The sequence below is a fragment of the Pteropus medius genome, unplaced genomic scaffold (assembly GCF_902729225.1).
Source record: "Pteropus medius unplaced genomic scaffold, Ma_sr-lr_union100, whole genome shotgun sequence".
Classification (NCBI taxonomy): Eukaryota; Metazoa; Chordata; class Mammalia; order Chiroptera; family Pteropodidae; genus Pteropus; species Pteropus medius.
The window spans coordinates 5,133,099-5,159,086 of record NW_024347791.1 but is presented as its reverse complement, the minus strand read 5'-3'; the positions used below and the strand labels follow the sequence as shown (position 1 = coordinate 5,159,086).

The following is a 25,988-nucleotide window of genomic DNA, read 5'->3' as shown; positions in this document are numbered from 1 at the left end:
TCCATTTAATAGTGTATTTACAGGCAGTTTCATAGCTTGTGCCTTGAACAGTTACTCCGATTGAGGAAGGATAATTTCAAGTAATGTTCTGCTGCATGATTATGTTCAACATGTTCATTATCCTCTCCCAAGTATTAAAAGCAATGGTGCTTTTAGATATCTGCCATCACATACTTAAAAAGTATTGTTGCATCCTTTTTTCTCTCCATAGATTGAGATTTTATAAGGTATAACCAAGACCAAATGTTTAAGTTGGTTATTTGATACTTCAGCCTTTCTCAGAAATCTAAATGTAGCTTCCATATATTGGGTAAAAGCCTTTATGAGTCAATAAAGCAACAAGGCACATTACTAGCAAAAGGAAAGACGTCTAGCTCCACAGTAAATTTTACTCAAACACTGAGGGCATCATCTTTGAACAGATGCATTAATGCACTGAATAGGCAGACCAAAGGCTCTGTCGAGTCTTCCCTGTGTCGGTGCTTACAAATCAATGACACTCATTCTTCTCTTATCCCAAAACAAACTACTCCACTTCCTCCTTTTCCCTCCCCATCCTTTTCCTCTCCCTCTCAATCCCATCCCAGATAAATTTCTTAGTTTCCACTCTATTAAGAGTTACTTGAGCTGTTTTCTGGTTTCCATCACTGAATGTTAAAAGGGTAAATGCCTTTTGGCATTATCGATGACATTGACATGCTACATTTTCTACTGACAGCCTTCTAGATGTGATATGGAATTATTGTAGTAGTTGGTCAAAGATAGAAAATTATCTGCAAAATTAGCCCCCCCCCTTTTTTTAGTATAGATTGTGCCCTGTTGACATGAAAATAATGAGTCGTCAGAAGATAAAAGAAAGAATCATTCCCTAATCAGACAGGACTTATATTGCCTGTATTCTTGGTAAATGAGGCCTGAGTAGGTAGCATTACTTTAATCATCCCCAGTGCTGTGTACCTTAGCAGGATCTTATAGAGTGTGTCCTAGAAAAAAAGGCTTTTGGGGTGAAAAGCTAGCAGTGAATCTAAGTAGTAAGTTCTTAAGACTGCCACCATTTAGATGTCATAAATTGAGTATCTCTATCAAGTATTTGAAGCTAAGAGAGGAATCATACTTTACTCTTTCCCTAATTATAAAAGTCATCATTGTAAATTAGTCTTGTTTACTCTTGATTTTTCCATTTCATAAATTATTTCCATATCAGTTTAATATTTTATATCTCTCTATTTGATATATAAAAATAAACCAAGTGAGAAGTCTCATGTTTTTAAGTGAAGGTAGAAATTACATTAGGCATCTTTTCTGTCCCAGGGTATATGGACACAGTCAACCAAAATAGACAACTCTTAAGTACTCATGGATGGTTGATATTGTTCAACTCAGTGTGTATTGTTGATTGTTGATTTTGTTTTACTTCTATAACAGTAATGGTCATATTTATAGCAAGCACTAGAATGCTACTATAACAAGAGTGAGCTCAGAGAAAATACAAGAACACTGGTGTTTCCCAATGGCGTGGGAAATAGAAATGTTAGATTTCAGGAGACCACCGTTTGTTTAGATCAGGGACCAAGATGTTTGATATTATTGTCTTGGCTCTCTGTCATAGTTTGATTCTGTACTTTGGCTTTACATCCCTAGTTGGAATCTGTTTTAGCCTTTGGACCTGGCCCTACATAGGGCTCATAGGGATGGTGTACTGCTGTAGTCAGAAGAGTCACCGTGGTGAAATCTTGTGTTTCTTAAACATTACTCATCACAAGTATAAGTATGTGTTTCTCACACAGCATCATCACACCTTACCCCTTCAGATAGATTTGCATCTTTTGTTTTCTTACAGCTAGCTTCCTTACATTTCAGGTAAAACAGTGTAGTGGGATGTTTAATTTGTTCATTTAAAATACTTATTCAAGTGGTCCTTGTGGAAGTGGTGAGGAACAAAGTACTTGCAAGCAAGACAATCCTTTGTGCACTGGGGAATGACCCACAGAGCTGGAAGAACTTTTTCCTTAAAAATTGCCATGAAAACTTTACCAATCTAGTCTAGCTCATAAAATCAGCATCTAAAAGGATTGCTTATTTCTCTGCCCCTGATTTTCTGTCATAATTCAGTGCTCCCAAGATCACAGTCTGCTTTTCTTACGATGCATTTATTCACAAGAGTTCCTAGTATTGGCAGAAGTAGAGAAATTACCCTTCATCCAGTTGGCCTGGGTCCCATTGTAAAAATATAAGTGGATTCTGATTAATGCACCAAGGAAACCTGTAATCCTTTAGTGGAATCTGAAACCAAGTATTGTGTGGAGCTTACATTCAGGCTATGGGAGACAGTTAATATCACTGCAATCCTTTTTGTGTCAAAATAAATGTATTTAATGGGCTGGAAATGGCTTTCTGTAATTAGCAGACTTAGACAAAATACACTCATAGAATCAAGTTACATGCCTCTCAGGTTTTTGGTGTATGTCTAGCCATGTTTGTTAAAAGTTTTCAGATAAACTTTGGTCTTGTATCAAAAGAAATCAATTTTCTAAATTCCCATTTTTATACCTGTTTCTTTTACACCTCTGAGCATGGAGGCCCCTAGACTGTGTATGTGACGTCAAACTGACCGATGTAGATTGTACATTATTTCAGACATCAGTTGAAAGGTGTGTAATGACTTTTGGCTCATTTTAGACTAGTGCTTTCCGGCTGCGTATATAGAAGCCTAGGGGCCACTACTACACAGAGAGGCCGAAGGAAGGGGAGTTCAGAGTGGGCAGAACTCTAATATACCTCCTTACACCCGCAATACCCCACGCTAATTCATAATCACATTCAGAAGCTCAAAATAATTTTACTAAGCAGCTCAGGGGTATTTCCTTCTTGACTACTTTTCTCAGCCGTAGCTGTGACAGTAGGTGTATTGATAGTTCCTTCAGCACAAGACAAGACTTTTTTTCTTTTATCGGTCAAGATTTCGTTACGCTGCTTTAAGTCAAATCTCATTATAATAGTCTCCATATATTGATGAAATCATATACAATATTTGTCCTTTTGTGACTGGCTAATTGTAGCATGTGTCAGACTTTCCTTCCTTTTCAAGCCCGAGAGAATTAAACATAGAACTACCATATAATCCAGCAATTATAATTATACCCCTAAATATTATACCCCTGTCCATAGCAGCATTATTCACAGTAGCCAAAAGATTTAAACAACCCAAGTGTCCGCTGACAGATGGATAAACAAAAGGTGGTACGTATATTCAACAGAAATTATTGTTTTGTGGGGGGGAATTATTCTGAGGAGTTTTTCCTGGAAAGGCATTTCTAGCTTCATTTGCATGAAATAATCTCCTTTCCCACTCCACCTGCCCCCTTCTGTCCTAGTCTGGGCTCACACATGCCCCTGGTGTCTTTCCTGGAGGTTGCAGATGCTCACCCACACACTAGATTTAGCCCACAGTAGGTTCTACTCCACTTGCCCCATGCTGCGTTGGATATTTGCATTTTGTTACTTGCCAACATTTAGAATTTAGACTTTTCAGGTGAAAATTTAGATTATTAGCTCCTTTGAAAAAGTAGAAGTTCTGATAACATTCTCACATGGCAACCGACTGATGGAATTGAGTGGCTGTGGTCCCCTTCATACCAGGCATAAGCGCCTTTGATTTGACAGCGTACCCCTTTTATTCATTTTATCTACCTCGCCCTGGAGGGGTTGGGCTTCATGGCCCCTTCTTTAACCAGAATGCTTTGAGCAGAACTTAATCCACACTTCTTAGAGACTGAAGTTAACTTATATATAGCTCAGGGCTCTTTTGGTTAAGTGACTTAGTGTTATTGTTATTGACCAGATGTAACAACAATTTGAAGAAAGAGCAGAAGTCTTGGAATACATTTCAGCTTTTATGCATATGTTCATATGCTCCTACCTTTTTAGTATGTCTTAATCCTTTCGTTCCCGTGCCCACAGCTATTCTCAGTTCCTATAATGGTGTTATGTAATACAAAATTCCCAAATACCACAGATAAGAGTTTAGATACTTCTTGTCACCTAACTGGAAGACATTCATAATCGCAGGATAGAGTGCTAGGAAGAGGAGGGAGGGGAGCAGAAACAAGGCGCATTATACCTTATTATAAAAAATTATGACCGATCCCGTCTGATCTCAGAAGCTAAGCAGGGTTGGACCTGGTTAGTACTTAGATGGGAGATCACCTAGGAAGACCAGGTGCAATAGGCGTAAAAAATAAAAAAACAAAGGATTGTAAGCTGACAAGGTACTTGCAATCTGTGAGGTCGACCAAGGGTTGCCTCACCAAATAAATAAAATAGCCCAATAAAATAGCTACCAAAATTAGCATACTTAAAACATCTTAAAAGTCTCAGCATCTTGGAACAAAACTAACCCCAGAATTTCATAGTGCTAAGATCCTGAAACCTGGAAAGTTAAGTCTCAGACTATAGTATTTGAGGTTATAAAGGTGACAAGTGTTCATTCGACTGAAAATAACCTATTTTATGAAAGCTCATATCATTGTTATTCTGGTGACTATTATTTGTTTTCTCCTCTGGGTAGGGAAACTGCATGCGACTGGTTTGAAATGGGGAACAAGAGAGGAGACAGTGTCCAAGTCTACCTCCTGCCCCCAGCACGTTGGCATTTTCCCCATAAAATAGTGGCATAGTTCAGTGCCCCAGCTTGTGTTTTCTGTGGTATTGCTTACATTCTTCTGAGTACCTGGGTATGGACGGGGCGGTGGGGGGTGTCTTTTAAAGGAAAAATTGAAACCTAAATCCCTGGAGTGATTTTGGGGGGTTGGAATGCCTTATTCCATGTGGGTAAAGTATGGTAAGTTCTTACTCTTTAAGAATGAATTTGTAGCCGCTGCTTTTATGCTCAATGAGCACAGAATTTTATGACTTTAGTAGCTAGTTTCAGAGCAAGCCGTTAAGTCATTTTAGCAGCAGAGGACTGGAGACCAGCATATGGAAAACGGACATCATTTCCACTAAGCCCTTAAAAGAACCAAGAAAAGAATCAAATGTGCCCTGATCCAGGAATTCATATCCTGACCTTTGTACTCTGTGGCATCCACAATACCACAGAGCTTACCAATGTGTTATCCTGACACATTTTTCTTGTGAGGCGCATGGTGGTTTGTGCTAATGTCATCATATTCTAAAATAGTCTGTCCATCTGATTTTTGAAATTACCCCTCCACAGAACCTGAGAGAAGCCTTCACTCAGACAAAATGAATATGATCTACATCTGCCTTCCCTAACACTTTAATACCTGATTTCCTTTGCTTAGGAAGTGATATATGCCTATAATAAGTACCTTTACTCGTTTATAAGACTAGTTGTTTTTCTGATTTAGCAGGCGGCAGAAGAGATATCGCTGAAAATGTGCCCTGCTGTTACATGCCTAAGCAAATAATAGATGGGTGGTAGAATTACATTTTCAGTGTGGCATCTGGAGACATCTTAAAAACTGTAGTTCTCGGAAGCCTGGTCTGGGTCCTCTTTGTGCTTGACTTTTGGGAAATATGATGACTCCATTCAGCAACGAATGGAGTTAATGGCCACTAATTGGAGGCCTTTTTCTCTTCTCTTATGAGCATCTGAAAAAGAGGAGAGGAAGTAGTAGTACACAGCATCAGAAGGCACGCTAGCCCATTGTTCTTAGCTCGTTGTGAATCAGAATCACCTGGAAAACTTAAAAAAAAAAATACAGATGTAGTTGGTCTCAGGTTAGACCCATGCCTTTTCTTTAAAGTTCCTGGTGTACAACCAAGGCTAAAAATCACTGACAAGCCTTAGGTTTCAGAATGTTTCCTGAGTGCGAGTTGCCGAAAGTGCCTGAGGGGCTACCTTAAGAGGAAGCAAGTGAGTGCAGACAAACAGAAGGGGCCTAGGCCATCCCCATCCCCTCCGCTTTTATCTATTTTATCTACCTGTGTAGATGTCACTTGTTAAATAAGAAGGGGGAGGGATGGTGTCCACTGCTTTGAAGGACAAAAAAAGTTTTGAACCATGGCTGTAGACGTAGGTCTTGCGCAAGAATGGCAAAACATGACAGATCCAGTTTTTGAGGATGGTGAGCACTGAGTCTTTTCACAAGAATCTGTATGTCATGTAGCCTCTGAGGAATGAAACAGAGGAACAGAAACTCTTTTATAATAGTACCTAGTGGCCTTGCCCTTACTCCAGATGAGAAAAACCCTGGTCAGTAAAGGTTAACATGCCCAAGTAAAAGTCTAACTCAGGTTTATAAGCTAGCCGCCAGAGGACCTAATTGATCACAGTATCTTTGTTTTGGCTTGCATGGACCCCATTTAGACTAGCACTGTTCTCCAATTTACCCCAATCCCAACACTCCACATGGTTTATACTTGACCAATACACTCATTTGCTTATCTCAAAGGACTGGCCCCTGTGTTTGTAGACCCTAGAAAGCAATTTGTTAGCAATTTGCTGTTTGCAGGGATATTTCATTTAATGATTAAAAACAAACCATCTGCACTTGACTGATAGAGAATGCCATGATCATTTGACTGCTTCTCCAGAAACATGTTTAACATAGATATTTAGCAGCCATTGAAAGAATTATCTTTTACTTCCTAAAAAAAAATAGTGTGGCTTTTATCTAAGAGGATAACTTGTTTAGTATTAGAACTTCATACAAACTTTATGGAACGTTTTCATTTTAAATACTTTATTAAATATATTTCCAGAAAGCCAGATGGTATACCTGTCTCTTGCTAGGCTAGATTTCATTCCTGTTTTTTAATCTAGGTCAGATCAAATCTAATTAAAATTGTTCTTCCGCTTTATCTTTTATTATTTAAACACTCATTGCCTTCTGTGGTCTCACTAATGGACTAATTTCCTGAGATTATAAATTGGCATGCTTTCATTTTCAGATTCCAGCCTCTCTGTCATCATTTTTCCAATTTTTTTTGACATATTTGTTTTATGCTGTATCACAAAATGGATTTCTCCCTCTCTGAAATCATTTGTCCCCTAATAATTAATAAATAAGCTGTGCATCCAAGGATATTTATCCTATCGGCACCAGTCAAATTTCATATTTTTAAAAAGCAGCTGTGACTTTTTTTTTAAGTTGGCAAGTTAGTTTTACTTTTTTAAAAACAATAGTTAGTACTCATTTCCCAAAGCAAATTAGTAGGAAAGTAAATTTTTTAAATTCCCATAGCAGTTCTATATCATAAAATTGCTATTATTGCCAATTTTTTGGCTATTATACTCTTTCTTATTATAACTTACAACTTGGACCAGAAAAGTATAGAAAGAGCATAATTTTAAAACATACAGCATAACTTTTTTTTCTTTTTGTAGCATTAATCTTATCACTGGTCATTTAGAGGAACCAATGCCAAACCCTATAGATGAAATGACAGAAGAACAAAAAGAATATGAAGCCATGAAACTTGTCAACATGCTTGATAAACTTTCCAGGTATTGTATTCCCATCCATTTTTTGCTTGGTTTCTAAAAATGTTCTATTTCTTTGTCTCTCTCACTGAGAGTTACCATAGAGCAGCAGCTCTGGAAATCCATGCTGATTGGAACAGGGTGGCCCCGGCAGCAGTAGTTCAGATGCTTGGCTACCATGGTTTTCCTACATGTGCCGCTTCTGGATGTGCATTCTTAAACATGTAAACTCTCAAAGTTAGGGTAGTAACTAAGATCACTGTGATACTTAACCAACTAACCTCCCTGTCTTCAAAAAGATGCTCTGAGTTAGGTTCAGCGATTTTGCTGCTTGTATTTTTTGTTTTTAGTCTGTTTTGGTTTTTGTTCCAAATCATGATGCTTCTTTTTTTCTTTTTTCTTTTTTGATGTGCAAGTTTGCAGTTCTATCTTTTTGGGTTGCTGCTGAAGCCAAGAATTCTAAAATGTCATGCACCCGACAGGAAAAAGTGAAAAGGAATAGCTCTAAAGAAGGCTTTTTTGAAAGTAGGCGTTTCTATTAATTAGGGGTTCTAAAAACAATCTCCCTTTTCCTTCTTGCTTCATACTTCCTTCCCCTCCAAAAATGCCCAGTTTTGAAAATAATCAAATCAAACATATACTAATCAACAACTAGTCATCTTGAAGGACTTATTGGAAAATATTAATTCCTTTCACACTTGCCTGAATTGCGCTATTTTTCAGTCACACATTGAGTCACTGTCTCCTTTAAGTCATCTTGAGTGAGTGCTTCTGTGTGTTGGTGGCAGCTGCCACTTAAAGGTGAATATCTTTTGTTCATCTTCTTCACAACAACTATGTAAAGTCTAGTATCCCTCACTCAAGACAAGTAGCAACTAGAATGGCAAAGCCAACCACTGAAGGGAAAGGTGTGACAGAAACAGAACCTAAGAGCACAGCAGGAGGCTTGGAGTAGAAATGTTTAAGAACAAGAGGCTGACAAGGGGAGTGTGACAAGTACGGATGGGTATTTAGACACTCTGCAGTCTGAGCTTCTTTCAGATGATGCTGGTACTATGGTAGAAGTTATTTAGAAGTAAGTAGCTTTATCATCTACTTAGCGACTTACAGCTAGTCTTTTTACATTTTCATCCTTTCCCAAGATTAGAATTTATAGCTCAGCGACTATGCTCACAATCTTCAAAAGACATTGTTATCTGTTGGCAAATGACTTTCTCCATACTTCTGGCAAACACAGACATGTTCCTTCTCTGAAGGAATTCACAAACATAAGATATTGATATGCAAACCTATAGGAGGCAGAATAACAAGTTCAGAATGGATGTATAAAAATAAGATTTGTGTTTGGCTATTTCCAAAAGGACCTGATGTAGCTAATGAAACACGGTGGTATAAGTACAACAGGCAGGGCGAGAACTAGCAGAGCCCCTCTGGTAGAAGGGGAAAGTGGTATCAGGGACCTGAGGGAAGCATGTTAGTGTATTAGGACACTAAACCAGTGATTGCATAAGTGTCATTTTCATAAATTATTTCAATAACATGAGTTCTTAAAAGATAACACAGATACTGTTCGACTGGCCCATATACCCTGGAAGTGTAAACTCCAAGCTAGGAAAGTGGGAGATGGCGGAAGGAACTGCCTAAGATAATGCAGTGTGATCCTGGTACTTGACTTACTGAAAGAGACAGGACCATTTCGTAAGGCATCCCTAAAACAGAGACAGACAATAGTGCTAGGTCTTTCTCCTTGTAATTGGGGAAATCCACATATTCTAGAAGGTGCCAACAAATAAATACACGAACATCAAGTCTGAAATACCCAAGTTTCCACTTGATTGAAACTGTGCCTCAGAGAAGGTATGAGCTTGCCCAGAAACACCCAGCAGGTAGATGCCCGACTCAGTCTGAAAGTGACCGTGATTTTAGCACTTATAAAGCAGAGCAAATATGTCTTGTGTTGGCTTTGATGATACTGATTTTGCCATGAAAGCTGAAGCTAAAGGCAGCTTTGAGAATAGTCCTAAATCATGGACTTTTTTGCATGACATATGGTGGTTTTTTACATTGTTTGCCTTTATGTGCTTTCTAACATTCGCTCTCACTAATAACAATCAATGACAAAACTGTATGGAGATCGGCAGTGGGCGTTCCAAAGCAGGAATGCAAAGAATGAAGCCATTCTTTATACATCTTACATGTTTGTCTTAAGTTTCTTCTGTCTTTTCATTGTCATTGGTTTTGGTTTTGGGTTGTTTTTTGTTTTGGGTTTTGTTTTGTTTTGTTTTTAGGTAAACAAGATGCCATAAAGCTGAAGTAGACTAAATGCAGTGCAATTCAGGGAACATTTATTAAGCAGCTGCTCTGTGCAAGGCACTGTGCTAGAAAAAATGAGGGCGATTCAGAGGTGAATGTGACCGTCTCTGCCTTTGGAAAACTCACATTTTAGTGAAGGAAATGGCCGAAATCTGTTCTAGAACACACGGTAGAAGAAAACAATGACAAAATAAGGTCTGTGTTGAACTATAGGCACCCAGGAAAAGGAGCAGTTCATTCTGTCTGGATGCATCAGGGACTGTTTCACAGAGAAGGAAGCATTTGTGTTGATCCCTGAAGTATAAGAGGTATTTAATAGACAAATGGAGAAATGACTTCATTCAGTTAGAGGGAAACTTACTGTTGTTAGTAAGATAAATATTTGATATTCACATACTACATCTTTCTTCCGAAAAGCTCAGGTTGTTTTCTCATTATTTGATTCCCAGATTTATCATTGGGGGAAGCAAGGCCCAAAGAATTGCCCCAAACATTTCCAAACTAATGTCTGGTGATAATCTATTTCCTTTAACAGTTTACACAACACTTCACATACATTCTCTTTCTAGCTTCATAATTAAGTGAGACTAGGAACTTCATTTTCCAGCACTCAAGACTTTTGCTCTGTCCACTGTGCTACTGTGTCTGTCTGTCAGAGTCAGTGTTTGCCGGAACATTTCCTAATCATCCTCTTCAGCAGTATGCTGCTGGTCAGTTCCCTCAGCTGTCACTCTAAGGATGTTCTGCATCCTGCCAGGTCTTTATTGTGCTAAGAGTGTACTGTAGCTTTGTCTGATTAACTTTCCTTCTCAAAAATGAAATCACTTTCTCCTGGGCCCAAAGTGAAAGGCATGTGAGTAAAGGATAGGGTTGGAGGTGACGTGGCCAATGAATGGACACTAGACACTTCCTTTTTTCCATCCATAGGAGAGCAGATGTGAAGGACCTGCACCAGGATGGTGGTTAGTCAACAGTGGCCCGTGCCAAAGCACTTACCAAAGTGATGACTAAGGTTGGTCATGCCAAGTACTGTTACTGAGCCTGGTGTAGGATATAGATGATATTCACTACCAAAACTGTAAAACCACCAATGCAAAAATTACATTTCCATTTTTGCCTCTGTGCTGGACATAGCCGCTGCCTCAGGGTGTTCACCGTCTTAGCAGCTTTTTCCCAGCTAGATTTCCAAGGACACTGGAGAGATTAGTGCTCCAACATTTTCTTCCCATTGAGTACCAGCTGACTTAGTAGTACTCCAGGTGGTTTATTTATTCTTAAGTCTAAGGATTGTACTTGTGACAGACGTAGATAAGGGGATCCGCAGTGGAAGTGGAGGCCTTTAAGAGTTTGAGGATGATCTGAGTGCTGTAAACCCCATCATGTCTGGCTAGTACAGTGCCTTGTACCCTGTGGTTTCCCCAGCGTGTGATGAAATAATGAACGCAGCTGATCCGCAAATCTGAAGGTCAGCCTTCTGCTCTATTAAATAGCCTGTATGGCTTACGACTTTAAAGTATACATTCTACTTCTTGGCCAGGTAGCATAAAATTCAAGAATGGAATTCTGTAAAGGCACTTTAGCCCATGACTGGCTAGTTTAAATATCAGGGTACATAATTCCTTTAGTATGGACAGATAATTGTAATATTTATCAAATATAAGCATTAAAGATGAGGCATGAGATTATAGAAAGCTTCATTTGACATTTTTAATGTGAGAGCAGAGGTGGAAAAGGGGATGAAATTTGCCCGCCTCTCCACCTCCTCTTTCCTCTCTGAATTAGAAAAAAATAGGCCCCTGCAATTTAAACAGGAGATTAGAGTGGAGATTGGATGTAGTTAAGCAAGTCCAGTGTCGCTAATACAATTGCATTCACCTTAGCTACAGCACACAACTCCTATATAATAATGCAGCCTCCTCCAAAAAAGAGGAGAGAGGATCAATTGGCCTAAGCTCGCCTAACCAAGGAAAATAATATTTCAAATTTTTTGTCTTTTCTAATCCACTTTAGTTCCTTAATTGGAACCAGGACTGATTAATCTTATACCTCACCCTTACCCCCATCACTGTTTAACAAGGTACATTGCCTTTTTGCTTATATATTCTACCAAAATCCTCTAAAATTTACATTTATATAAATAATTGTTCTCCCATTTCTTTTCCTATCTACTCCTTATTGAATAATTTTTATTTATTTATTTATTTATTGCCAGCCATTGTATAGTATTTGGGGTATGGCTTTCCTAATAAATGCAGGTACCAAATATAGGAATAGTTCCCTTTAATTCAAAGATTATTTCTAAACTTAACTAAAGCTGAAGCAGGTGATTTATAGCTGAAAAGTACTGAATATATAACTTTTTCCTTACAAATAAGACATTTTATTCTGCTTACAAAAATAACAACCGATTATACCCACCTTTTTGATGAATTAGTCCAGGAAATGCTTTCCAGGTACATTTCAGAAACTTGGTCTAATTTTTAAAGCACTGTGAGATCTGTTGTAGGTAGGAAAGTATAAAGATCGTGATTGTTTCCATCAGAAAATCCTTTAGATCTCCACTGTCCATCATAACTACCAGCTCTGCATGACTGTCGAGCACTTAAAATGTGGTTAGTCTGAATTGGGATGTCCTTTAAGTGTTAAAGACTCAGATTTTCAAAACTGTACAAAAAGAGAATAAAATATCTCAATTGTTTAATATGGATTTCACATTGATATCATATTTTTGATACATTGGGTTAGAACATATTAAAAGTCACTTACCTGTCTTTTCTTACTTTTCCATGTAGCTACTAAAACATTAAAGATTACATATATGGCTTACATCTGTAGCTTACGTTATATTTCTGTTAGCGCTGTTTTGCATCATTAAAATACATTGTAAAGTTGCTTGGAAGTTCAATTAACGGAACTTGGATCCAGTTAAATTAATATGCCTTTAAAGTGACAGGGGAGGATTAATTTGAGAAACTTGATATTGTATGTCTTTAGGTTATAGAGAGTCCTTTGTCTGGCTAGACAACGCTTAAGTGGGATGTCATGCTACCTTTGTAGTGCCTATCAATAGTCGTTGTCCTTTAACTCTGTAGCAGGAATGACTACTTTGAGCTCTGGGATTAAACACTAGCTGAAATGGCCTCTGTCTATAAGAGAACCATCAGATAATAATCTCCATTGGTTATCTGCTCTCTTAGTTACCCCCCTCTAACTTTTGAGTCTTTTTCTATGTAGGAAGAGCATGTAGGAACTTCTGTTTCTACTGCTTTATTTAACAGTGTCAGCTGGCATGCTGACCTCTTATTAATATTTGTTTTGCCAATTTAGACAACAGGATAGAAAAGTTCCATAGAGAAATTACCAAGAAATAATAAAGAACACCTTTACTTAAGGATAAAATTGAATTTTATTCTTCTAGCACTATCCCTAAACACTTTATATTTTAACCATGCTGTTTAATGTAGGGTAGGTAGCAAATATTTAGAAGTTTATATGCGGTCTTCTAACAGAAATGAGAACAATAATAAAAAACTATTTATATAGTGCTATAAAGTTTAAAAAGTGTTCCTATACATATATTATCTCCATTGATCATTAAAATGGCATTAAATAGGGCAAGAGGTATTTTACTGAGGAGACCGATGATTGAGTGACTGACCCAAGATCAGGCATCTGGTTAATGACATAGTCAGGACTCAGTTTTTAGTCTTCCGACTCCAGATCATATATTATTTTGAAAATTATCAACAGCTCTCAGAAATTTGTCTCAAAAAATAATCAGTCTGATGATTTTTAATAAAACATTCTAAATTTTAAACAAATCCAAAGCACAGAGATAGATTATAAGCATATTTACCTGAGAAGAAAATTAAGATTTGGAGGACATGTATTCCTGCTTTTTCATTCCATAGTTGAGCTTTTCTCAACCATCAGGTCAGGTGCTAAATAGCTTATATCAAAAAATAAATAAATAAACAAACAAACAAATAAATAAATAAAGCTTTATACAAAGTAAACCGATAAAATTGCTATTAGGTTACTATAAGGTCTTTTAACTATTTTGAAATGAATGATTATGGGTATTCTAACTAATTCTTATATTTAGTGTGATCACATTAAGAAAACTTAACTTCAAAAAGACTTTTTAGTGTAGGCAACTCCCAATTGCTTTTACAAAGTGAAAGGACATAGTATGAACAATATACCATATCCATTTGTCTTGGGAATGATATTTTTACGCTATATGTTTTACCCTCCCAATTGTATCTAATCCCAAAGCATGATGGTGAGGGCTGAGGGAAGGACCTCAGAATCATTTTTGAAAATGCAGCCCGAAGACCTAGAATTTGCTATGGAAAAACCACCTTATACCTCCTACCTACTGGGTTAGTGGCTTAGTGAAAAATCAGTATAACCTGTCAGCACCAGGAAGCCATTAGACAAAAGATAAAATGAAAGGAGAAGGATCAGGGTCCAAAGGACACTACGTAACTGAACATGCTAACCAGGGCCAGGGCCAAAGGTGATAATATTATTTCTGTTAGAAAAAAAGGATTAAAAACACAGAAATATCACAAGTTACTGGGAAATCCATTGTATTTCAGTGGATTATGGACTATATTCCAGTGATGCTGAAATCCTGAAATAAGATGCACTCTCAGACTTGGAATTATAGCAAAGATTACAGAGCATCTTTCTTCGGGCTGTCACAGGCTCCCTTCTAGCAGGCATTTTTGGAAGAGCTCTGTGTTAATTAAAAGGCTTTATTTATATACCAGTTTCTCATCTTATCTTTCAAATGTGAAAAAGAATTAAATATGAAATGGCTAATTTAAAATGTCTGGGTTCTTTTTGCCAAGCCAACCTTACATTAAGAGCAGGAATCCCTGTGCCAAAGAAATGGTTCCCAATTATCCCATCCTGGGTTTTGTTATACATTGTACAGAAGTCAACAAAACAAGTATGTAAGAGAACCTGCCTAAATAACAGCCACCCTCATTAAAAACAGAATTAATCAGGGGGTGACTGAAGGAAGCAATGCCTCATAGGTTCCCCCCCTTTTCTTCCTTTCTAATCATAGAACAAAATATGTTACATAAAAGGATCGGAACTATTATGCAGTACTCAATTAGAGGGAGGTGAATAGGTCTCTAACATGCTGTTTTATCAAAAGAGCAGACCGGTGTTTGCATGACTGTTGTTTCATTACAGACCCTGTCATTAATTCCATGTGTCAATACTGCCCTGTAGTACACAGAGCAGACAAGAAAGAAGAGCCCTTGAAAACAAGGGAATGATTTTTGAGTCGTTATCAAGCTAAGTGGCAAGCGGGAAGCTGAAACTCGTATAGGTAAATTCGAAGGGACTCTTGGGAGATCTGCAAGTGGGAAACAAGAATGCATTTTTCCAACTGCTTAATTATGTCCTGTTTTTCAACAAGTACACTTGAATTGAATGCTTTGTTTGTATTGCACAAAAACATGTGCTGTGGGCAAGAGTATTCTCTTGCTTCCAGGTCAAGTAAGGTGTTTTATACACATACACATCTGGCCTATTCGATAATGTGCGATTGGGTATGTTAGTATCTGAGCCCCAATATTGCACTGTCATTTCTGGGAGAGTTGGAACCAGTAGGAACCAGAAGTCCTAAAAAGTAGAACCTTCTTTAAGGTGCTGGGAAGCTATATAAGCCCAGGTATCCCAGAGAACCATACTTACAGGAAAATGTTAAAATATATCTGGGGCAAAAAAAAAAAAAATAGACCAGAAAAATTTAAATATGGTATAAATTCCATAATCTCCCACCCCTAAATCCTTAAGGAAGTATTTTTTGGTTTCCATTAGCAGTCCCAAGGGCTAGGCTGGGGCAAAAGAGGGTATCCTTCCTTGGACGTGCTTTATCTGTGTCCTCGTGCCTGGCCAAGCCCTTATAGATTATGGTTCCTTATCGTTTAGTAAGATCAAATTTCTAAATGATGTTTCGTTCCAGTTGAACATTCTTGGAGGCTTATCTCTTCCCTGGCCAGATGCCTGATCAGATGAGAAGCCCGCCATGATACTGTCACAGTGCCTAGAATGGGCTCTTTATCCAGTAGACATCACTGTACTTTTTGATGATAACGAGGGCAGTCTTAACTTGTGTTAAGGCCTGTGTATAGCATTGAAGGTAAGTATGAAGGAGTTGTTGCTCTCTGAATATCTTAATCCTGATGCACATTTCAGTATACAATATCTTTGTTTAACCATGATGTACATATATCTGACACCTAGCCATCCTTGTGAGATGGAACCTTCATAACTTAGGACCAGTAACTTCATGAAATGGCCTGTTTATTGAGGGCCATGATTGAATTTAGATCTTTCCTCGTAACCCTTGCCATTGCTTTAATTTACTTTTGTAATCGTTCTAATCATCTGCTGATAGTTTTGCAGAGGTCTTGGTGTATGTCATTGACAATTAGGTAGGATGCTGTGTTTGACTCAGGCTTAGAATATATTGATTAAAAACAAAAACTTAGCAGTATTGAGTTTCAGTGTCTTAAAACCTAGCAGCTTTTAAAATAGATTAAAATTACTTAGTAGCCTAATATTTATGCTCTTAGAATTAGAATAGAATCTTAGGGATCATCTTGTCCAACCCCTTCATTTTATAGTTGGGGAGAAGCAAGCCCAGAGAAGGAAATGACTTGCCCAAGGACACCCAGCAAGTTAGAAGAAGATCAGAGACTAGACTCTAGACCTACTGATCCCCCATATATAATGTAGAAGCAGAATCTACACCAGTTAGTGGTTGGAAATTCCAGGCTTTATGGTACGAAAGGGGCCTGACTTCCGCTGGACTGTCAGAATGTCTGATGACGCTGACTCATCAGGGAAATAATTACAGTTGAAATAATATGGGAATGATTGCTGACAAGTGGTTCTCTACCATTCTCATTTATGCCATGACACATGTATTATATTCTTTCAATAAACATGTATCGAGCACCTACTATGTGCCTCATCCTATACTATATACGCAAATCACAGCCAGATAAGACATGGACTCTGCCCTCAAGTTGCTCACAGTCTAGTCAAGAATAAGAAATCCCAAGAAAGCATTATGCAGACTTTCCTGTAGAATGCTAATACCTTTCCTAACCCTATGGATCTTGATGATGAAAGTGCATCTTCTGCCCAAAGATCTAGCTTCTCTCTTGGTCGTGGTTTATTAGGAGTCCCATAAAAGACCATACATTTCCTTTCTGTTAAGGTGCAAGATAGTATCGACTAAAACCAAATTTAGTTTAGAAACACTTACTGAGGATCTGGTATATGCAAGGCACTGTGCTAGACACATAGGGATATGAAAATAGTATAATTAAAGCATAGAACGTTTTCTTTTTAATGTATCAGGGCACTGTTGTTTTACAGCTTTCAAACTTTGTAATGAGAATTGTTTTCAATTAAAAAAAAAATTCTTAAATGTAGGGCCCTTGAAATGGAAGACAAAAATACCTCTGTACTATAATCGACTTGTCAGCCTAGGATTTCAAAGTCTCCATTCAGATTCTCTTTTGTACCCCGTATCTGTTTTGAGCTTTCTTTTTCCTTTACCTCGGCCAAGCCATTCTGCTTGCCAGTCCCTGCACACAACTAACTCTTGCTTCTGTGCCTTTGCTTGACTAATTCTTCTGCTCTGAGATGCCTTTCTCCCCATGAATCCATGTCCATCACTGCTATTACAGCCTGGCCCTGAGTCCATATCCTGCAAGGAGCCTGTGATCAGCATCCCTATATCCTCCGGTGTCCCTGGCACATGTACATAGCCCATATGACTGGTGGAATTACGTTTCTGTGTATTCATTAATGTTACTCATTCTCTGTCCATATCTTGCTAATCTAGATAAAACAGCACTGACAAAATGAAACAGTGTAGTATAACCAGACTTTTATCCAGTCTCTAGAGCAAAGATTTCGTTTTGCTATTTGTGGGCTGTTAGTTGTATGATAGAGAAGATCAGAAATATTAAGATGGAGGTTGAAAAGTAAGCCTGGGGTCCATAAGAAATAAGTCATATCCGTAAGTGAACTTTTCTCCTTCCGCTTCCAAAGAGGACAAGAGATCACCTTTGAACAAATTTGAGTTATGATAAGGGGATGTCTGTGGACCGTCAAGCTAGGGAAAGCAGGGCTCTGCCTGTTAATCCTCTCAAGCTTGTTGATCTGCTGTTCTGTAATTCTTTTAATATTGTTTAATGTATGTGTGTTTTATCTTCTGGACTAAAAGCTTCTTGAGGACAGGGACCATGTCTTTTTGCTTCTGCATATTCTTCCCTTACTTAATTCCCAAAGGGTGCCCTAATAAGTTTGGGGAAACTTTCCATAAGCACATACAAGAGGAAATGTAACTTGTGGTTTCCCACGACATTCCCGCCATTGCAATACTTTATGTGTATGGCCTTTTGCTCTCATGACAACTCAGTGAGGTAGATATTTGTTTCCCAGCTCTACAGATAAGGAAATTGAAGTTCAGAGAGTTCAGAGTCTTACTGCTAATGAGTGGTGGATCCAGGATTAGAACCTAGGGCTGTCTGACTCTAAAGCCAAACATGTATGTGTCTTTCATTACACCACAATAATATTTAGAACGCCTTTCTTTCATCTACATTATGATTATTACTACTACCACTATCAGTACTATTAATGCTGCTTCTTACATCACTAGGAAATAGGTAGAGCTAGTAGTATCATCCCCACTTCACAGATGGGAAAACTGAGACAGAGACTTGCCCAAGATCACACAGCCGGTAAGTGGAACAGACTTCCTGGCTCCAGATCTCTCTGTTCCACTACATCACATTGCTGCCTTAATTCATTTGCACGAACGCATGGTTATGTGGCCAGGTATCACGGACACCTCTCCTACAGAAATGTCAGTACCTCCAAGCATCCCATGGGGCCACGTGGGAAAGAAAACAATACTCTTAGAGGAACCTCTGTGTTAGTGGAGGAGTGATATCACGCAAAGAACCTGAAAAATAAATGCTTGGGAAGAACAGTTCACAAGTGGGAGTTAAAATATGGGGTCCTTTATTCTATAGATGAAGTCCTACAATTTGGCCATAAAACTTTTTTAATGTTCCTAATTATTTCCATTGTAAAATCGGATTAGGGAGTAGAGAGGAAACTGAAGGACTCGATTTGAACATACTGCTGGGCTTGACTGAGAAAGCTGGAGAAAGCCAGCTACTTCTACGGCTGGTCGCAGCCCCAGCATCGTCCTGCTGGCAGGGCAGGGCAGTGCACCGGTGTTCGGGTGGCCGGGGTGATGGTGCACCCACGCAGCCACCCATGGCTATCGCGGCAGACTTCTCTAGTCCCATCTGCTAATTTTACTTCTGCCTACCCCACCCCTTTACCGCACCCCACCTGACAGTACCGAGTCCACCAACCTCTTCAGACCTTTGAACTTTCTTACCCCTTAATGTTTCATTCCCAGCAGATCGGCCCCTTTTCCTTTTGTATCAGTTATTAGTAAATAGTGTCCAATATGACAAAGTCCTTCAGCACAATCAGAACTAGGAAACTGTGTTATAAAAATATAGGTATGTGTAGTGTATATCAGAGGTAGAGAGAAGTTCTGATGGAAACATTATTTCTAACTCTCCACTAAGCATTTCTACCTGATTGTCACGCAAAGACCTCAAGCTCTTCGTGTCCTAAAGATGTCAGCATCCCCCCACCCAATCTGCCTCATCGGCTGTGTTCTTGCTCCAGTGAATGGCGTCACCATCCACATGGTGGGTCATCCGAGCTGGAAGCCACAGGGACACTCTGCTCTCCTTCACCAGCCAACCCCCAGCCCTTCCAGTGGGCCATAGATCTAGCTCGGAAATGTCGCTTTTTCTTCCCACCGTCACAGCCACGATCCAGCTTTCTGTCTCCTCACACAGGCTGGTACAATGACGTCCCAATGATTTGTCTCTCTGCCACCAGTTTCCCCCCATTCCACTGTGTCCGCCGCACTGCTGTCAGAGAGAGCTCCCCATAAAACAGCATGCCCGGGCATCCCGACAGGTGAAAACCCGAGCTCCTTGCTTTGGCATTTAGGACGCTTGACTGATAGGCCCCAGACTACCCTTGCGGGCTTACCTCCTGCCACTCCCTCGGAGACCTTCACCACTCCCCAAACGCTGGGCCCTTGCACAGCCTTAGAAGAGCGCGGAGACAGAAACCGACAGTCCAGAAAGGTCTACAGAATCACACGAGTAGATGGGAGCACACAGAGCCCTTCGGTGTCCTTTGCCCGAAATGCTCTGTCCCTGCTTTGCCTGGCATAAGACACCTCATTGGTACCGTCCCCACCTTCCCCAGGCAGTTTGGTCTATGCGTCTTCTCAGGAGCCATCACAGCTCTTTGCGATTCTCTTACAGTATTTTACCCCGTTATGTTCTAAGTTACTTTTCATATATATGTTTCACCCACTCAAGGGCAGCAGCTGTGCCCAGGCTTCCTTTGCTCTCCAGTATGTGACATAGTCCCTGGCACACAGTTATTAAACAGCCGGGTGCAGGGCGCGCTCCGCCAGCGCAGTTAGAGCAGTTCATCCAGACGTGGTGTGCTGCAGAGCGCGAGGCGGGGGTCCAGGAGCCCCGTGTCCTAGATATGTGACCTTGGGTAAGTCACTCAGTCTCCTTTATTAGAGGAGGGGGTTGGACTAAATGATCTCTAAGGCCCCTCCAACTTAAAATTGTACAGTTCTGACCCCATTTCTTGGATCAGGAAACACATTTCCTACTTTATAACATTCGGGAGCCTCAGCTTAGCCAGGCAACCACCCACTGTCCTCTGATTTTTCAGACTCTCAGGGATAGTCCTCTGGTGCCAGCCACAGCTGCTTGATTAGGCTCCTCTTGGCTCATCCAGTGACCACTGAGCTGCTCTCACACCACCCCAGGGTGTTTCACTGTGCCTGTCACACCATCACCTGCTATGCGGAGGTGCTTCCCAGGAGGGGGCCCTTATTTGTGCTGGCCTGAGGGGACCACAGCAAGGAGGCAGAAGAAGAGGTTTTACCATTTCCCTTCACTCTAGATCCCACCAACTGCTGCCGTGTGGGTTCCTGGTTCTAGCCATGTTTTCAGGGGGTGACACCCGTTTCCATGAGAAATAAGTTTTAAGTAGCTCATGTCAATCCAGGCTGCTCTGAAAGTACACTACTGACTTTCGGGGGTGGGGAGGACTAGAGTTAGCAACTCAACAGGTACATTCGCCATAATCTCCATGTAATAAGTAAGAGCCTATGAAAAGATTAAGTAAATCTTTCTTAATGCTTTTTGATTGGCTTAATCAATAATTAATCATCTTTAGATGAGGCTGTAACTTGTGGAGTAGATATAATTGGATTAGGTGAAAAGAGGCAGTTGGGGAGCTTTGAAGAGATTAAAATGGCTGTCAATGCCATAATTAAACTGCCACAAACAAAAGCAGTGGCACTAAAAAGAGAGAAAGAGAGAAGGAAAGAAAGGGGAGAGAGAAAGTTGGGGGAGGCCAGCTGATTCGAAATGAATCAGTAAGTACTTCTGTATCACAAGAGATTGGAGAGGCAGATCAGATCTGACAGATTTATTCCATTGGATGAAATCACACATATCGAATCAGCCATTTAATTGTATGCCTAGCCCACTGGGGCAGGTGAAATTTTGGTAGCTTCAACTTAAAACGAACGAATCCACAAAAGGAAAAAAAAAAAAAGTTAATTATTAAAAACAGAAGAGACCTGCTCCTTGTCCTGAGCCCATTTAGACCTTGACTTTTTCTACTTTTAATTGGCTTAGTAGGTTTGGCCTGTGTGAATGAGTCTTTTATCTCCCTCTTTTTCTTTCCATGCCCCTTTCATCTTTCCTGTTACAAACACACAGAGAGAACTTGAGGAAAAATACTTTGGTTTTTTAAAGACTTTTCTTTTTAAAAGGATGTGGATTTGGGCAGGGGGGAGGGATGTGTGTGTGATGCTGGTGAATACTTTTTTTTCTCTCTTTTATCTCTTTTTCCAGAGAGGAGTTGCTTAAACCAATGGGACTAAAACCTGATGGGACAATAACGCCTTTGGAGGAAGCACTCAACCAGTACTCTGTCATCGAAGAGACCAGCTCCGACACAGACTGAAAGCATCACCTGCTCAACTCTCAATATTGCTTTTATCAGCATCTTTTCTCTGTAGCTCCAGGGGAATCTTTTCTCTAAAACATTTATGCCCTTGCTTTGGCTAGAAACACATTAACTGGTTTACTCATTGAGAATCCAGCATATTTAAGAGGTGATCCTGTGTTTTTGCAATATCGAGGCATTCATACAGAGCTGCAGTTAGACGGAGTCGCAGGGGCTAGAAGCAGAAAAAAAAATTCCATTTCATCAGGATGGAACTGAAGGACTTCATTCTATAAAGCAGCCTCGGTTGAATCTGGCAGATCTGTTTGCCAAGATTCTTAGCAGAAGATTTAGCCGCGTCCTCCTCTCACTTGTGTGAGCTGCCCCCTCGGAATCTCTCCAGTGGACCGAGGCACGTGACAAACAGAATGAGCTGCTTAAATAAGGGCTGAGGCAAGTGACTCGTTAGATCAGGACTGACTGACTGGAAGCCAAGCAGCTGCTCCATGCACCTAGCCCCGCTCTTCATTTCAGTTTTGTAAAGACATAGAAACGCACACAGACACACACACAGCCCCAGACTTGCAAACTGACTACACTCTAAAAGTTTGTATGTCACCTACCTACAACTTCAGAATACATTTCTCCCTATAGAGAGCTATAAGTGACGGTTTAGTTCTGAGGCAGCTACAAATGCCTATTTATTCCCTCACGTACCTGAACACTAGTACCATAGAACTGAACCCCATCTGTATCACTGCATGGGGAGCATGCATTCTGAGGTCCAGCTCGGGGTGTCAGGAACACGTCCTCCAATCCAGCAGAGGGAACGGGGACCCCCGAGTTCTTTTGTGGCCTCTGCTGGTGGGGGGGAGTCAGTGGCACCCTTCTGTACATATAGGTCATTCATATGTCACGTTTTAAATTGGGGACTGTGTGTGTGCCGATGTGTGTGTGTTCTACCTTTCTACCATGTGATCAGTTTAATGGTAACCTTATTTATTTAAAAAAAAAAAGAAACACAAATAGTTACTATTAAACTGATTAAGGCTGTTTATTTTTACTTTTAAAATTGGTCATATGAAGTAGAAAATGAATCATGCAATAGACGGTGGGCCTAGTTAATCAGTGGCTAAAGTTGAAAAGAGGTTGGCTTCCTTTGTGTGTGTGAGAGAGAGAGTGTGTGTGTGTGAGTGAGCATAAGCGTGAGTGAGCATGAGTGAGTGCGTACATGTATGCGTCTGTGTATGTGTGTGTATGTGTGTATACATACATACACATAGATAATGTGCTTAACCACTGCCTTTTAAAACTTTAAATTAAATAAAACATTGGGGTTGATTCAATTTAGCCATCTGTGTGTGTGTTTTTTATAGATATATGGGATAAATACTGTTCCACAGTTCATGCTTTTTTACAGTGCTTTTTACATCAGTTATTATCTCACTTATCGTAAGGGCCTTTTTAAGGATAGGTAGAGTACATGGAATGTTAGCGACAATGTTATTTATTCAGAAGTCACTTCTCTGGCAAAACTACAAATCAGGAACTGAGGTTTAAAAGGCCTTTGAGCCACCAAAATAGATGTCACAAAATTTCTCGCAGTTTACTCACAGGAGCCTCAAGAATCTCACTTTTTGCTTCTTTACTAAAATTTGCATTTCTAACATCTTCAGTTATCTGGCTTTCAAGCCCACAGAAAAACAGCAAAGGAGGGGTCTGCTAGATCGAAGACAGGCCTACTGCAAACAGCAAAAGGCAAAAAAACTGGATAAAAAGACAGAGAAAATGAAAACTACTGGAGGCATTGCAAACCTGAGATAGTCTGTTTTTCCAAAGGACACTCTAGCTGACCCAGAAAGTATCTGTACGGCAGTATGGCCCTGGACTAATTCTCATAATTATGACCCTGAGTGTCTTTTAAAAAAATAATAAATCTAGAGTACTTTATAAAAAAGCTAGGAAGAATACATTTTAGGATTTTCATCTAAAACACGTGGGAACAGACGTTGTGACTCATGTGTTAACAATAGTAGATAAAATGAAACTTGGCAATTCATAATTTTAGATTAAGTGAAAAAAGCTTAGAAGACACGAATTCAAGTACTTTTGTTACGTCCTACGAATGCATTTTTAAAGTATTTTTATAATTTCTATAATCAAATAGCTTTGGCGTGAGTGTCAGCGTCCCTAAATGAAGAGGCGCTTAGTGAAACAGCGTCCTGCCAGCTTCATGCAGAGTGTTTGAACAGTCCCGTTTAAGTAGCTGTGTTCTTCTGCCTTCAGTGAGTCTCATTTTCAGTTTCCCTGCCCTGGGCACTAAGCTTTGTTTTTGAAGAAAGAATTTGCAGGGGGAGAAGTTGAGAGTCACCTCATCTTGCACACGGAAAGAACTAACATCTGTTGCGTGTTCACTTATGTGCTGGGCTTTTTATGTGTGTGACCTCGTCACCTCATCACATCTCATAGTAGAGACCATCTCTAGAAAGCCCCAGTAAGTTACCCAACGCCACGTGGCAAGTAAGAGTCCGGCTCCAGCCCGCCTACTCCTCCCCCCTCTCCCCGCCACCACACGGCCCCACCTGGGCCCACACCGCACCTCCCTTTGACTCTGGAATGCTGGCAGAGTGGTAATTCTCAGGCCATTTTAAGCAATAACTATTTCAGCAGAACCAGTTTAGAGAACTTTTTAAGTTGGGAGGTGACCTGGACTTGGTGAGGGGAAAACTTGCTCAGCCTGTACCGCATCTCACATAAGGGCCTGGAGTCCTTTAGGTCAGAGACCGGGGCTGCAGGCTCCCCACAGGCGTGCCGGGCGTCGGTGGCCTGCAGTCAGGATCAGCATACACCGACCAACCGCACTCTACAGGCCCCTGTGTCCACATCCCTCCCAACCTTTGAAACAAGGTATGGGGGAGTGTCCTAAAATAAGGCACGTGAGATGCTGCTATAGAGTAACAGTCCCAGACACTTGAGACCCCTTACACACCCAGTGGTCCTGGGAGGCGGGCCAGACAGACCTTACTATCCCTCTATAAACAAGGACACAGGCTGATGATGTGCAAGTACTAAACATCCCCCATCACATTGGTCTTGCCACCTCCCAGGTCTAGGTGTCACCTGCATTGACTTCTTCTTCCCCCCAATTATAAAAGTAATATGTTCACTATGGAAAGTTTAGAAAATAAAAATAATTCACCCCAAATTCCATCACCCTGAGATAATCACTGTTAATGTTCTAGTGTATTTCTGTCCCGTGTTTTTCCTATGCATATATATTTTACTACAAGATTGGGATCATGCCGTATTTATACATTTGTATCCTGCGTTCTTCTTTAACATGTTGTTAGCATTTTCCCATGTCAATAAATGTTCTTCAAAAATTAATGGCTATGATATTCCATTATACGAATTGTGGTAAACAGTGCTAATTGCCTACCCAGTTTTATTCTTCCTAAGAGAAGACATTATGACCTAGGCCCCACTTCCCAAAAAGTGCCAGCTGTCCTGGGAGGCAGCGTGAGCCTTGTCAGCACTGAAGAGCGACCGGAAATAGGAATGGCACCAGCAAGAGCAGACCTGCTCGGCCACACAGCCCCAGTCTTACAGAAGCCACGGGAGCACAAATCATCATACAGTTAAGCGCCTGGATAATTCTACGGTTTTTGTCAAGGAGAAGCAGTTGAAAATAGCAAGGGATCCAGGTGATTTAAAAGTCAGCATGCGGAAAAAAAAAATGATAACAGTGTCAATAGTGTTTACTGCTGTATAGTCCAGTTATTGGCATTAATCGTCTTGGAGGTATTCTTTATGCAATGCCAGAAGTCAAGGAGGATACACAAGGATGGGAAGAGACAGGTTACTCTCACAAGAAAAGCAAGGTGACACCTGTCGGAACTTTGGGGTATGTGGCGAGCACATATGAAGAAGGAAAAATGGATGGTGTTCTGGGGACAGATCATGTGGGTGCAGGAGGAAGAGACTCAACAACTGCCCTTAAGTGAGAAGTTTCAAGGAAAGGAAGAGGCTTGTAGAGAGGGGACTTGGAAGGCTGTGACTCATGAGCCCCCCCTGCACCAAGGCTTCAAGAAGCATC

General features: G+C 40.2%; 1 protein-coding gene across 10 annotated transcripts in view; it reads left to right on the top strand.

Annotated features, from left to right (window-relative positions):
• The window catches only part of RIC8B (RIC8 guanine nucleotide exchange factor B), a 90,115-nt gene extending 67,195 nt beyond the window's left edge, over nt 1–22,920 (top strand). The window contains exons 9-14 of one of the 10 annotated variants that reach the window (XR_005656122.1): nt 7,352–7,471; nt 9,974–10,068; nt 10,688–10,772; nt 14,972–15,110; nt 15,750–15,926; nt 21,799–22,920. Coding sequence is in view for 3 of the 10 variants with exons in the window: in XM_039877871.1 (XP_039733805.1) it covers nt 7,352–7,471; nt 21,799–21,910 (232 nt within the window). In the remaining 7 variants the exon portion in view is untranslated. The other 9 variants (XR_005656121.1, XR_005656123.1, XR_005656120.1 and 6 more) reach the window with 9 other exon arrangements.
• The last annotated feature ends 3,068 nt before the right edge of the window (nt 22,921–25,988 follow it).